The 13,192-nt window shown below is 43.7% G+C and overlaps 1 protein-coding gene across 4 annotated transcripts; it reads right to left on the bottom strand.

Annotated features, from left to right (window-relative positions):
* Positions 1–299: 299 nt before the first annotated feature.
* LOC307115853 (uncharacterized protein) lies at positions 300–12,444 on the bottom strand. Of its 4 annotated transcripts, none has more exons than XM_079799343.1 (3): positions 12,206–12,444; positions 10,559–10,685; positions 300–2,938 (listed from the first exon to the last, which is right to left on the bottom strand). In XM_079799343.1, the coding sequence occupies exons 1-3, from the start codon at positions 12,236–12,238 to the stop codon at positions 1,212–1,214; spliced, it is 1,887 nt and encodes a 628-aa protein (XP_079655469.1). In that variant the 5' UTR covers positions 12,239–12,444; the 3' UTR covers positions 300–1,211. The 4 variants fall into 4 exon arrangements, 1 of the variants encoding a protein (XP_079655469.1); XR_013815134.1 differs by lacking the exon at positions 300–2,938 and adding an exon at positions 7,936–8,301 and having other exon boundaries at positions 9,449–10,685; positions 12,206–12,228; XR_013815136.1 differs by lacking the exons at positions 300–2,938; positions 12,206–12,444 and adding exons at positions 7,936–8,301; positions 9,449–9,506 and having other exon boundaries at positions 10,559–10,686.
* Between the last annotated feature and the right edge of the window lie 748 nt (positions 12,445–13,192).

The following is a 13,192-nucleotide window of genomic DNA, read 5'->3' as shown; positions in this document are numbered from 1 at the left end:
AAAAAAAATTCATGGTCTCAGACATAATAATTTAAATTATTTTTATTTTTGTATTATTGTTTAAAGTATTACATGTAGATTACATATCGTAGTACATATGTCCTTTTTTTTCTCCACTGACCTTCCCGAAGCCTCCCCCACCCCGTCCTATGCCCTCATCCCACCCACCCCAAGTGTCTTGTGTCCATTTGCTGTGCATAAAAGTCCTTCGGTTGATCTCTTTACCCCCCTCCCCGGCCTTCCCTCTGTAATTTGACAGTCTGTTCGGCGCTTTATACACCCAGACATAATTGAGGTTGTCACAGATACCCCCTATTTTGAGTGATCTCTGTGTCTCAAAGCATCCACCTTCACATGAGGACTAAAGAGTCCACAGTGCTTCCTAGGAAAGTATGGGCAGCAAGGTAAATTTGGCAAAAACTGCTGAGCTAATTTCTGCACCATAGTCTTCCCTCAAGGGCAAAAATGTGAGAGACCGCATATAAGTTTTTCGCTTCACCATGCTTGGAGAGCCTAGATTTCCTTATAAAATAACCCACACAGTAAATAGATCACCCAAGATTAAAGGAGTCTTAGGAAAAAAACCGTCGTTATTTTGCAAAGAAAGAAACCCGAGTCTGGCAGTACTCCCATTGATGACTTAGGCACTCAATAAACTCATCATTAGCATCTTGGGATAGCATGTCCCCAAAAATGGCAGTTTCTCTGCAACACTGTTTACTGGAGACAACACTAAGCAGTCCTATGTGGAAACTCATGACAGGGAAACAAGAAAGAACTAAGGGCTCAGGTATTCCTAATTTTCTTCAACAAATCAGACAAAAGAGTGAGCTTCCCTGGGCACATGAGGATGGTGACTGATGCCATCTGTAGAGACCTTACAGGTGGTTTGGGTGAAATACCTTCAGCAACAGAAATATGCAGTGACATAGATCTGGCAGGACATCTCTGTTAGAAAGTGCAACATAATTACATAGTGTTCCAACATAAAAACACAAACACAATAGTAAAAACACTTACAGGAACTTTACATAATATAGGTGTGAGATGCAATTCAGAAAAATGTGGATTCACAAATTTTCTTGTACTATTGTTAAGTCCTAACTTAGAAACTACATTTCCTACACATCTAAGAAATTTCTCACATTTGTACTCTTATGTGGAGAGTGAATTTAGAAATATGCCTGAGAGATGCCTCACATTAATTACACTCATAATGGCTTTCTCCAGTGTGAACTCTGATGACACAGGAGACAACTTCTCCATCGAAAAGATTTCCCACAGTCACTGCATTTATAAGGCTTTTCTCCTGTGTGAACTCTCTGGTGATATTGGAGACCACTGCTACGTGTAAAAGACTTTCCACATTCACTGCATTTATAAGGCTTTTCTCCTGTGTGAACTCTCTGATGATATTGGAGACCACTGCTACGTGTAAAAAACTTTCCACATTCACTGCATTTATAAGGCTTTTTTCCTGTATGAAATCTGTGATGATTACAAAGGGCAGTTTTCTTGGTAAAAGATTTTCCACATTCACTGCATTTATAAGGCTTTTCTTCTGTATGAAGTCTCTGATGATTACAAAGGGCAGTATTCTTGGTAAAAGATTGTCCACATTCACTGCATTTATAAGGCTTTTCTCCTGTATGAATTCTCTTGTGCCTATAAATGGCAGAACTATGGGTAAAAGATTTCCCACATTCACTGCATTTATAAGGCTTTTCTCCTGTATGAATTCTCAGATGACAATGAAGGGAAGAACTCTGGGTAAAAGATTTCCCACATTCATTGCATTGATAAGGCTTTTCGCCCGTATGAAATCTCTGATGGTTATGAAGTTGGGTATTAGAGGTGAAAGCTTTCCCACATTCACTGCATTTGTAAGGCTTTTCTCCAGCGTGAGCTCTCTGATGATATTGGAGTCCACTGCTACATGTAAAAGGTTTTCCACATTCACTGCAGTGATAAGGCCTTTCTCCAGTGTGCACTCTCTGATGACGATAAAGATGACTGCTAGAGGTGTAAGCTTTCCCACATTCACTACATTTATAAGGCTTTTCTCCAGTGTGAACTCTCTGGTGACAATGAGGAATACTATTACCGGTAAAAGACTTCTTCCCACACTCATTGTACTCATAAGGCCTTTCTCCTGCGTGAACTCTCTGCTCATAATGGAGGGCACTGCCACTGGTAAAAGTTTTTCCGCATTCACTGCATGCAAAAGGCCTTTCTCCAGTGTGCAAAGCTTGGTGATTACCTAGGCTGTTACTACTGCTAAAAGCTTTCCCATATTCACTGCACTGAGAAGGCCTTTCTCCAGTGTGACCTCGCTGTTGATATTGAAACCTAGAATATTTGGTAAAATGTTTTCCACATTCAGAGCTCACAAAACACTGACGTCCAACATGGACACCCTTTTGCTGAATAAACATGTGAGTGCAACTAATGTCTTTATATTCTTTTCTGGTGTAATAATTTTGTCTCCTTTGAAACATCATACCGCACGTCAGAATAGCAGTTGGACTATCCCTGGTGAGAGTAGCCTTTAGGTGGAGATGTCCTGACCCGGTAAGGACACCCTGCCCAACCTCCCCGCATGTGAAATGATTCTGGGACACTTTGAAATCGCAGCTGTTTGCAAGTGAGATCCTGTCCACACCTGTATTGAAAGTCTTCTCTCTCACATGCTGTTGGTGAAATTTTACACAGCAGTAAAACCGTTTTGCACATGCCCCACATCTCAACATTATCTGTCCGTGTTGTGTTCCCTGCAGCTCAGTCAAGTGGAAAATGTTTCTCAAGACCAGCCCACAACTCTCACAGGGGTGGCTCTTTTGGGAAGACAAGGCTACCTTGGGATTCCTTGCCTGTGACACTCTTACAGAAACCTTCTGTTCAGTCAGGGCCTCCACATTCTCTGCTCCACAGCAGCAACCTGAACAAAAGGAAAATCTGGTGAAGTACATGTTGATGTTATGGAATCAGAGTATCTTCATCACAAATGTTTATCGGTTATGAGTAGGCATGATTCCATAGAGAGATTTTCAAGATTAGTGAAGTAGACTCTGAGGAAATCACTCTTCAAGTATATAACATGGTCAGTCAACGATGAAAATCTTACCAAAGGAAGGACAGAAGCACAGGATGGGATACAAAGAAGAGAGAAAGGCTCTACTCATTGTCCTGCACAAAGGCTTTTTTGAGGACCTTACATGCTGGCCATGTGAGTCTGTGTAGAATCATTTGAAGGTGCTCATACCTATAAAAATTAATTGTATTAGAGCACATAATGTTCAACGTCAATATAATAATACTTGTGCACTCCAAGGTGGTGCAGGCATGGTCCAACGTTGGTTTGCAGTAAAGAGAGACCTGTGAAAGAGGCAGAGGTACAAGTCCATAGAGGTTAAGGTTGTCTGTAAGCAGAGAATCTGAGTAGAAATGATCACTATTCAACCCGTGTCATTGACAAAGTATCAATAATAACCCAAAACAAGCATAAGTGGGTAAGGACTGGACCACTGTAATAAAACACTGATGAATAAAACAAGTTTCTAGTTATGAATGTAACAAAGGCCAGGCGTGAAAGCCTCCCCAATGACCCTTCACCAAGGCAAGACCGCCTGTGGGTCCACTGTGTCATTCATAAAGTCACGTTTCTTCTGTGATGCACAAATGATTCTTCCCCTTATATCCCATTTGAACAATTGCATGGAATAAATGATGCAAATCTTCAAAGAAAATCAGAAAAGATGGATGATCAACATTGTGGTAGAACAACAAAGGACAAATGATATCACAGACAAAAGACCTCTGTGAGTGACATCAGCAAAATCGCAGGATTGGAAATATGAGCTTCTCCCCTCATTCCAGAGTAAGTAGACAGCTATCCATGAACAAAGCAGCCCACAGGAAATGGGGATAAGAGTACCATGAAGACAAACAGTATTACAGAACACAAATAAAGGAGAACTGTACAGAAAGGATGACTGGGAAGACTGGGGGAACAAACATACGTGAAGATACCTACAGTAAAAAACAAGGGCCCTCTATCAGCCTCTGTGCTTCTGCTATCATTGGCCATAGGTGGCTTCTTCTAAAAATACTGGAAATGATAGTGTTTAAAAACCACAGACTGCCTTGGCCAGTATGGCTCAGTTGGTTGGAGCATCGTCCTGTATACCAAAGGGTCTAGGATTCAATTCCCAGGCAAGGCACATATCACTATGTGGGTTCCATTTCCAGTTAGTTTGTGTGCAGAAGGCAGCCAATTGATGTTTTCCCCTCACACTGATGTTTCCCTCCTTCTCTCTCTCTTCCCCCACTCTCTCTCTCCTTCTCTCTTCCTCTTTATCTGAAACCAATAATAAATAAAAAAATAAGAATTTCAAGGTACCAAACACAAAAGAGAACTCAAAAAAGTCTACAGAGAAAGTAAATAAAAAGACAACTTACCAAAATTCGTGTATAAAATTCAGAAAATGCAATTCTACGAGGAAATTTTATAGGGATAAATGTTTACATTACGAAAGCAAATCTCAAAAAACCTAACCTACCATCTCAGGAATCTAGAAACAAAACAAGAACGTAAACCCAAACGTTGCAAAGGAATGAAACAATAAATACTTGAACAAGAAACAAGAAAAGGGAGATAGGGTAAAATAAAAGGATACCTGATAGGTGTTTTCTAGAAAATATAAAAATTGGCAAACCTTGAGCTAGACTAAAGTAAAAAACAAACAAACAAACAAAAAAAGCCTCAAAGAAATGAAAGTTAAGACAATACACCTCACATTATGAACCACAAAGCATCATAAGAGATGTTACTGTTAGGAGATGACATAACCCTCTATAGAAAAACTTGTTAAGATCCCATATGAGCTTCTGAAATTAATAAACAAATTCAGAGCCATGGCCAGGTAACTCAGCTGTTGAGTATGTGGTCCAGATACAATAAGGTTGTGGGTTTGACCCCCCACCAGGGCACATGTAGGGGACAACCAATGAATGCTTAGATGCGGAGAACAGCAGATCAATGTTTCCTTCTCTTGCTCTGTATCCCTTCCTGTCTCTACAATCAATAAATAAAGGCTGCCCAGTGCAGGTCAATGATTGAGCATCGGCCCATAACCTAGGACAGGGGTCGGCAAACTCATTAGTCAATAGAGCCAAATATGAACAGTACAATTGAAATTTCATTTGAGAGCCAAATTTTTTAAACTTGAACTATACAGGTAGGTACATTGTTATTAACTTAATTAGGGTACTCCTAATCTCGCCTTTGCTAAAAACTCAAGGGGCCAAAGAGCCGAATATGGCTTGTGAGCCGCGGTTAGCCGACCACTGACCTAGTACAATACAATTCCATTCCTTGTCAGGGCACATGCAAACATTGTGGGCCCAATCTCCAGTGGGGGACATGCAAGAGGCAGCTGATCAATGACTCTCTCTCATTATTCATTTTTCTATCTCTCTATCCTTCTCTTCCTCTCTGAAATCAATAAAAATGTTTTTTAAAATTAAATAAATAATTTAAAGAATAAATAAATAGCCCTGGCTCGAGTCGCTAAGTTCTGAGAGTGCCTGCATGCACACTGGAAGGTCACAGGTTTGATTCCCAGTAAAGGGCAGGTACATGGATTTCAGGTCTGATCCCCCCAGGTGGGAGGCAACCAATTGTTGTTCCTTGTTGTCGGTCTCTCTTTCTCCCCCCCTAAGAATAAAAATCAATGGAAAAAATATTCTCACTCTTCGAGTGAAGATAAAAGAAACATAAGGAATGAAATTCAGAAAAGTTACAGGAGAAGAGATCCAAGATGGCAGTGTAGGCAAAAGCCTATACTTGCTGCCTCCCACAACCACGACATTCTGGGTCCCTGGGTTGACTGGCAGCCATTTCTGTTTGCTCTCCCCTGGTGATTCCCTGAGACCACAAGCCACTCAAGCTTTGTGCTGCAGCTTTTGTATATAAATGGCCTGTCCTCCCGGGTCTGGGTAAGGCCGTGCGCCCCTGGGTCCGGGTGAGGCTGGGTCCCGGGTCCGGGTGAGGCTGGATCCCGGGTCCAGGTGAGGCCGTGCGCCCCTGGATCCGGGTGAGGCTGGGTCCCGGGTCCGGTGAGGCCGTGCCCCTGGGTCCGGGAGAGGCCACACGCCCCTGGGTCCGGGTGAGGCCACGCGCCCCGGGGCCCGGGTGATGCTGGGTCCCAGGTCCGGGTGAGGCCGCGCGCCCCTGAGTCCGGGTGAAGCCGCACCCCTGCGTCCGGGCGAGACCAAACCAGAGGGAGTCGGACCTGCATTACCACCATTTGTCCACCATCCAGAGCTGAAAACTCAGTGCCGACATGTACACATAAGGAACTGGTGGACATTGAAATTGGGTCTCAAAAGAACTGTTGGTCCAGAAAGAAACTTACTACAGACTGATTCATTTGCCTGTCAGCATAACTATTATTGCTCGTCTCACATTCAGTTCTTATAAGTATATTTCTAGTAACACATGATCTCACTCATCTAGGGGAAATGATGAACAATATAGACTGATGAACAAGAACACACCCAGAAACAAGGAGGCATCGATCGGACTGTCGGGCCTCAGAGGGAGGGTAGGAGAGGGTGAGGGTAGGGGGAAGAGATCAACCAAGGGACTTGTGTGCATCCATACGAGCCTAACCAATGGTTAAGGACAACAGGGGGGTGGGGGCATCCGTGGAGAGGGGTGGGGGATGGGAATGGGGGGATGAGGACAAATATGTGACACCTTAATCAATAAAGAAATTAAAAAATAATAATAATAAAATAAAATAAAAATAAATGGCCTGTCCTTTCTCAGGCTAAAATCTGTCAAACAAGTTGCAGTTGGGTCAGGAAGTTCCAAAACTATCAATGAATGCCCAAGACCTGGCACCAGCACTAGCCTTCCTTGCTTCACAGCTGGGCCTTGGCGGGGCACTTCCAATACAAAGAGGAGATTCTGAAGATCTCTCTGTACATCCTTCTGGCCCCAGGCAGTAGCTAACTTTACACATCCCAGGAGACCCAAGAGCCAGTGTACCCAGTGGTCAGTGTCATACCACACAAGCTTACAACATCCATAAGCAACACACTCAAGGGGCAGACTCACTGAGCAACAAAGCCCCACTGAAGCAAGTCCTGCTCCATAGGGGTGTCTCCTGCACAGCAGCTCTCCTACTGATAAAGAAAGGAAGAAAGGACGCTCAACAGTGTAGCTCAGTTTATTGAGCATCTTCCCATGAACTGACAGACCACCAGTTCTATTGCTGGTCAGAGCACATGTCTGGGTTGTGAGCAAGATCCCATGTAGGGAGCGTGCAGGAGGCAGCTGATCGCTGTTTCTCAGCTGGATGTTTCACTCTCTCTCCATTCCTCTCCTTCTAAAAAATCAACAAAAACACATTTAAAAAAAATGAAGGAAGTAGTCAAGTTTAAAATAGCATTAAAAAGAATAAAATACTCAGGAATAAATTAAACCATAAAGATGTAAGATCTGTACCCTGAAGACTAGAACACAGTGGTGAAAAAATGGGAAAAACCACGAAAAGGTGAAAAGACATCCAGTGTTCTTCCATTTGAAAATGTAATATCCTTAAAATCCTGTTCTGCCCAAAGCAATCTCCAAATCAAATGCAATCCGGATGAAAATTCCAATCTCAGAAACCTCAAATGATCTCCTATAGCAAACTCAATCTTAAGCAAGAACAAGCGTGGTGGCATCACACTTGCTGTCTTCAACCTAGTACAAAGGCAAAGCAACCAAACAGTTTGGTATTGAAATACAACCAAAAATAAAGACAATAAACAACAAGAAAAACCAGAAAACACAGAAATAAACCCAGGAACATAGGTTTATTTAGGTAATCTTTGACAAAACCACAAAAAAATGTTAAGAAAGGACAGTTTCTTCAATGAGAGGTATTGAAAATATATATATTCACAAGGAAAACAACAAAACCATGGATAAACATTGACCCAGATTGCCCAGACTGGTTTGGCTCAGTGGATGGAGCGTTGGCCTGCAGACTCAAGGGTCCTGGGTTCGATTCTGGTCAAGGGCATGTACCCTGGTTGCGAGAACATTGCCATTGGGGGTTGTGCAGGAGGCAGCTGATTGATGTTTCTCTCTCTTCCTCTCCCTTCCTCACTGTAAAAAATCCATAGAATATTTTTAAAAAAACACATTTATTCAGATTGTATGAAAGAATTAAACATCCATGGTAAAATTTTCAAGATCTTCAAGATGACCCAGGGAAACCGCTTGGAGACTTGTTTTGGACATGATTTCTGGGATGTGGCACCAAACACCGGGCAAAAAAAGAGAAAATCAACAGTCAGGGTAAAACAAATCAAAGTGCTTTTTGCCAGCACAAAAGCAATTAACAAAATGAAATGAAAAGGAAATCGAATGGAGGATGGGAGACCATACTTGCAAATCATATCAATATATTGAAGATATGTGCATTTGAATCAGATCAACCAAATAAAGCAAATATTGTGATATAAAGTCCTGTTATGTAACACGATAATGAAGGCTAAGAAGACAATAGTGTTGCTGAAAACATTCTACATCAATTCATTAAAAACACTTCATGGGCCGAGGCCGGTTTGGCTCGGTGGATGGAGCGTCGGCCTGCGGACTCGGGGGTCCCGGGTTCGATTCCGGTCAAGGGCATGTGCCTTGGTTGCGGGCACATCCCCAGTGGGGGGTGTGCAGGAGGCAGCTGATCGATGTTTCTAACTCTCTATCCCTCTCTCTTCCTCTCTGTAAAAAATCAATAAAATATATTAAAAAAAAAAACAAAAAAAAAACACTTCATGGGTAAACACTGGTAGCATTTGAGCCTGATGGAAAACTAGCCACACTAGTCTTCCTGAATGCAGAGTTGCCAAAAGCATGGAATCTTCTGTGTATATATAAAAGGCTAAGTGACTGACCGTAAGTCCGTCTGACCAACCGGCCCTTACATATGAGGCGCATTGGTAATATAGAAATAAAAGTTGATGCCCTGGCCAGTTTGGCTCAGTGGATAGAGCATCAGCCTGAGGATGGATAGGTCCTGAGTTCAATGCCAGTCAAGGGCATGTACCTTGGTTGCAGGCTTGATCCTCGTCCCTAATTGGGGCACATGCAGCAGGCAACCAATTGATGTGTTTCTCTTACCATTGATATTTCTCTCTCTCTCTCTTACCCTCCCTTTCTCTCTGAAATCAAGAAAAATAATTTTAAAAAATAAACGTTTACTTTTGCATGCAAAATACATATAAAACGCTCAATGGTGCCAATTGCATGGGTGTGTTTCTGTCATTGTCGATCATGAATTTGATCGTTTTAGTTGACATTCTGAAGCTGGATGAAAGTAGCATGATTGACAGAATGTACCTGTTAATAAATCACAAGGATAAACTCTACACAGAGTAGGAATATTCCTACCTAAACCCCTTTTCAGACATCGTCAGTTATATTTTGCTTCCACTAGAGTTCGAAGAGCCTGTGACATGAAAGTTAAAGTTGTAAATACTTTATCACAAGGGAAATTAGTCAAGCACTCTGAAGGTGTTTTTACTCTTAATGTGGTATACAGGGAAATATTAGAATAAGTTTAATCACTTATCAGTCATTGTTTTCATCAATGTTGTATTTACATCATGTTTTTTCATGTCTTTGTGGTTGTTATACCATGTTGTAATTTTTTATTAATCAATTTATATATTGTTTTCATATACATTTTACTAATTTTCTTTCCTTTCGGAGGCTTCTATTATAGAGAAGGGGCAAATAGTGATATTAAAAATATTTCTTCTAATTAATTTCCTTTCAATGTGCACGAATCCTAGCACTGGGCCACTAGTTTGTAAATAAGACAAGAATTCAGTATTTACAAAGCACAATTAAACATATGCAAAAGGAGATGTATTTTACTATATAACTAGAAAAATTATTCAAAATACACAATAGCAAATAAATATGGTTAAAAATAGGACTAAAGCCCTGGCTGGTTAGGCTCAGGGGTTGAGCATTCATCTGTGAACCCAGTAGGTCACGGTTAGGTTCATGGTCAGAGAAAATGTTGGGGTTGTGGACTGGATCCCCAGTAGGAGGCATGCAGGAGATATCCAATCAATAATTTTCTCTCATCATTTCTCTCTCTCTCTTTCTTCTTCTCTGAAATCAATTAAAAAATATTTACAAATAAAATAAGACCAAGGATGTAGACACTACTTTAAAAAATACGTACAAATGACCAACAGGTATAAAGAATATGCTTTTGCTCTCTACTCAACTGGAATCCATTAGTCTCCCTGCCACACAACCACCCACAAACCCTCCCTACCAGTTCGGTGCAGCAGGTGTTGTTATTAAAACTATAGAAGGGAGCAGTGCAATCAAACCCACCCTGCCAAACACAGCAAAAACCTAGAAAACTGAACAACTCAAGCAATGTGTACAGTCCACAGGTGAGGACAAAGCATCCCTGGAAGTGAGGGGACATGGGGAAATGCAAAGCCAAGACTCAGGAACCAGCCAGAGTGAGGGTCTTACCCAGGGAGGATACAAGTTCAAAGTTCTCCAGCATCACATTCAGGTACAGCTGTCTCTGACCCTCATCAAGGAGGCTCCATTCCTCCCTGGAGAAGTACAGGGCAATGTCCTCAAAGGTCACACCAACCTGTCAGAATTGAGATAATTGAAACCATAGTTGAAATTTTGAGAACCTGCCATCCTACTCCTTACACATCTTCCTCACCCTCCTCCTCCTCCAGGGCGCCCCAGTTTAGTGTGGACACCAGGCCCTAATGCCTGTGCTGGCTGCTCTCCTACCACAGTCCCATTAGTCACTGTGACTGCCCTCAGCACAACACATGGGTTGGGAAGAGGGACAGCAGAGAAACACCATCTAAGCTCTGGGCCATGCCTGCAGGGCCCCAGCCTTCCTGCCAAGCAAGACCACTGCAGTTTCCCAGATCATGCTTCCAAGACAAAGCCAAGGGTTTATGCTTCACCCTATAGTCCTCATAGCAGCCCTGGCTGGTTTGTCTCAGTGGACAGAGTTTTGGTCTGTGGACTGAAGGATCCCGGGTTGGATTCTAATCAAGGACACATGCCCGGGTTGCAGACTCCATACCCAGTACGGGCTTCCAGAGGCAGCCTATGGATGATTCTCACTCATCAATGATGTTTCTATGCCAGGAACCCATCATTGTCACTAATAGAGAAATGTCAACAGGGAATCCGGAAGGCTGGTCAACCTTAATTGCTCTGAATGATGGGATCTAATTACTCATTGTTTAGTTAAAGCAGCCTCCACCTGTTAGTCATATGTAAATTCTTGCTGATTGTCTATTATTGGAATTACCAGTCTAATGGATGTGGTGTATCTCATAACCTTAATAAAAGGGAAATCAAGGGCAGAGCAGTGATAGTCCTCCCCCTAGAGGTGGACTCCCATCTGGTCCCCCATTTCCCAAATTAATACTTTTCTAGTCTCTTTCATTTGTGTGCAGCCTTCTCCGGAACCCGAACCCTTAACAGGAACCCTGAAACACGCGGGACCTTGAAAGGGGTTCCCACATTTCTCTCTTTTTCTCTCCCCCTCTCCCTTCCTTTCTGAAATCAATAAAAAAACATATACATATATATTATTAAAGTCTCAATACTAGGTTTCCAGAACCATCAGCTCACACTTCCTCCAGATGTGCACACCACTGTGTAATGTCTGACCTCATCACAACTTCAGACCCCCGGTTCACTGCCTCAGCTCTGCCCCCTTCCTGCTCCACAGCACAGGACCTCTCAGGACTCACCCGGGGCCTTGGCCTATGGCATCCAGAGAGTGCCTGAGGGATTTCAGAAGGATCTAGCACAACCCGATTCCTGGTGGACCCCACAGCCTGGGGAGAGCAGGGCATGCGGCTCTGAAATCCTCCCTGCCCGTCTCTGACCTTGGATTCAATACTCACCACCCACATCCGCAGGGGAATTTCAGATACAGGTCACCCCTGTCCACTCTGCCCTGCACTTCCTGTGTCCTCAGATCTCACCACACTCCTCGCTCCCCTCCACCTTCCTCAGAGTCCTTGACGGGGACCTGAGCTGCAGGACGTGACAGGCGCCCTGACCCCAGACTGCTGGGTGGAGTGTGAGGAGGCGGGGAGGGCCGGTGTGGCGGGGAGGGGGACGCGAACTCACCTCAGCTGAGCCCCTGAGCAATGCCATTGCCATTGCACGCTGTGCGCGGGTCGAGGCCGGAGAGGCCGGAGCGGCCGGTAAGAAGCAGGGGCGATGGGAGGGGCAGTAAAGGGTCTCTGTTCCGTCACGGACGTGGGGAACCCGGTGGCCTCAGCGATCATCACACCCTCCGGCGAGCTGAGAGGATAAGGAGTCGGCGCCTTCTCCCTCCGAGCACCTGCCTCTGCAGCCGCCCGCCGGAGCCTTCCACCCGGTACTGGAGTAGATTCTGGGTGAAGACCAATAGCCGCCCAGAGTGCATCGGAAGTCCCGCCCCTGCTCGCGGGTGACGTAACAGAAAGGCCTTTTCTGACCTTTCATTGGCTAAGCTGGCGGATTCCTCACAAGGCCTTCTGGGTCATGTGGGTGCGAGAGTCCAAGATGGTGATGGAAGGTTTCTCCATATCACTCCAAGGAAAACAGCGACATCTGCTGGTAGGGACACTGGGACCGGACCTTCCTCATGAAAGAATCATCTTGAAAATGGATAAAGAAGAGTTGCCATTTGATTCCGGTAAAGGGACTGGAGTCTTTTTTATGAAAACACATTATCTGTGAGACCAATGCAGCTCGTCATAATATAGATGTAGAATGTGGGACATATATTTGAAATAAAGAATATATATAATGTAAACTTTAAATAGAATTCTGTTGTTTTATTTTTACTTGAACATCAATAAAGATAAATACTCCAGACTCTGTAATGCAGGCATACCGCAATATTTCATGTTTTCCTTGGAGCGATGTGGAGAAACCTTCCGTCACCATCTTGGACTCTGGAACCCCTATTACCCAGAAGGCCTTGTGAGGAATACCGCCAGCTTAGCCAATGAAAGGTCAGAAAAGGCCTTTCTCTTGCGTCACCCGAGGGCGGGGGCGGGACTTCCGGTGCACTCTGGGCGGCTATTGGTCTTCACCCAGAATCTACTCCAGTACCGGGTGGAAGGC

Source organism: Cnephaeus nilssonii (assembly GCF_951640355.1).
Source record: "Cnephaeus nilssonii genome assembly, chromosome: 20".
NCBI classification, from domain to species: Eukaryota; Metazoa; Chordata; class Mammalia; order Chiroptera; family Vespertilionidae; genus Cnephaeus; species Cnephaeus nilssonii.
Note: the sequence above shows the minus strand (reverse complement) of the source record. Positions and strands in the feature narration are given on the sequence as shown.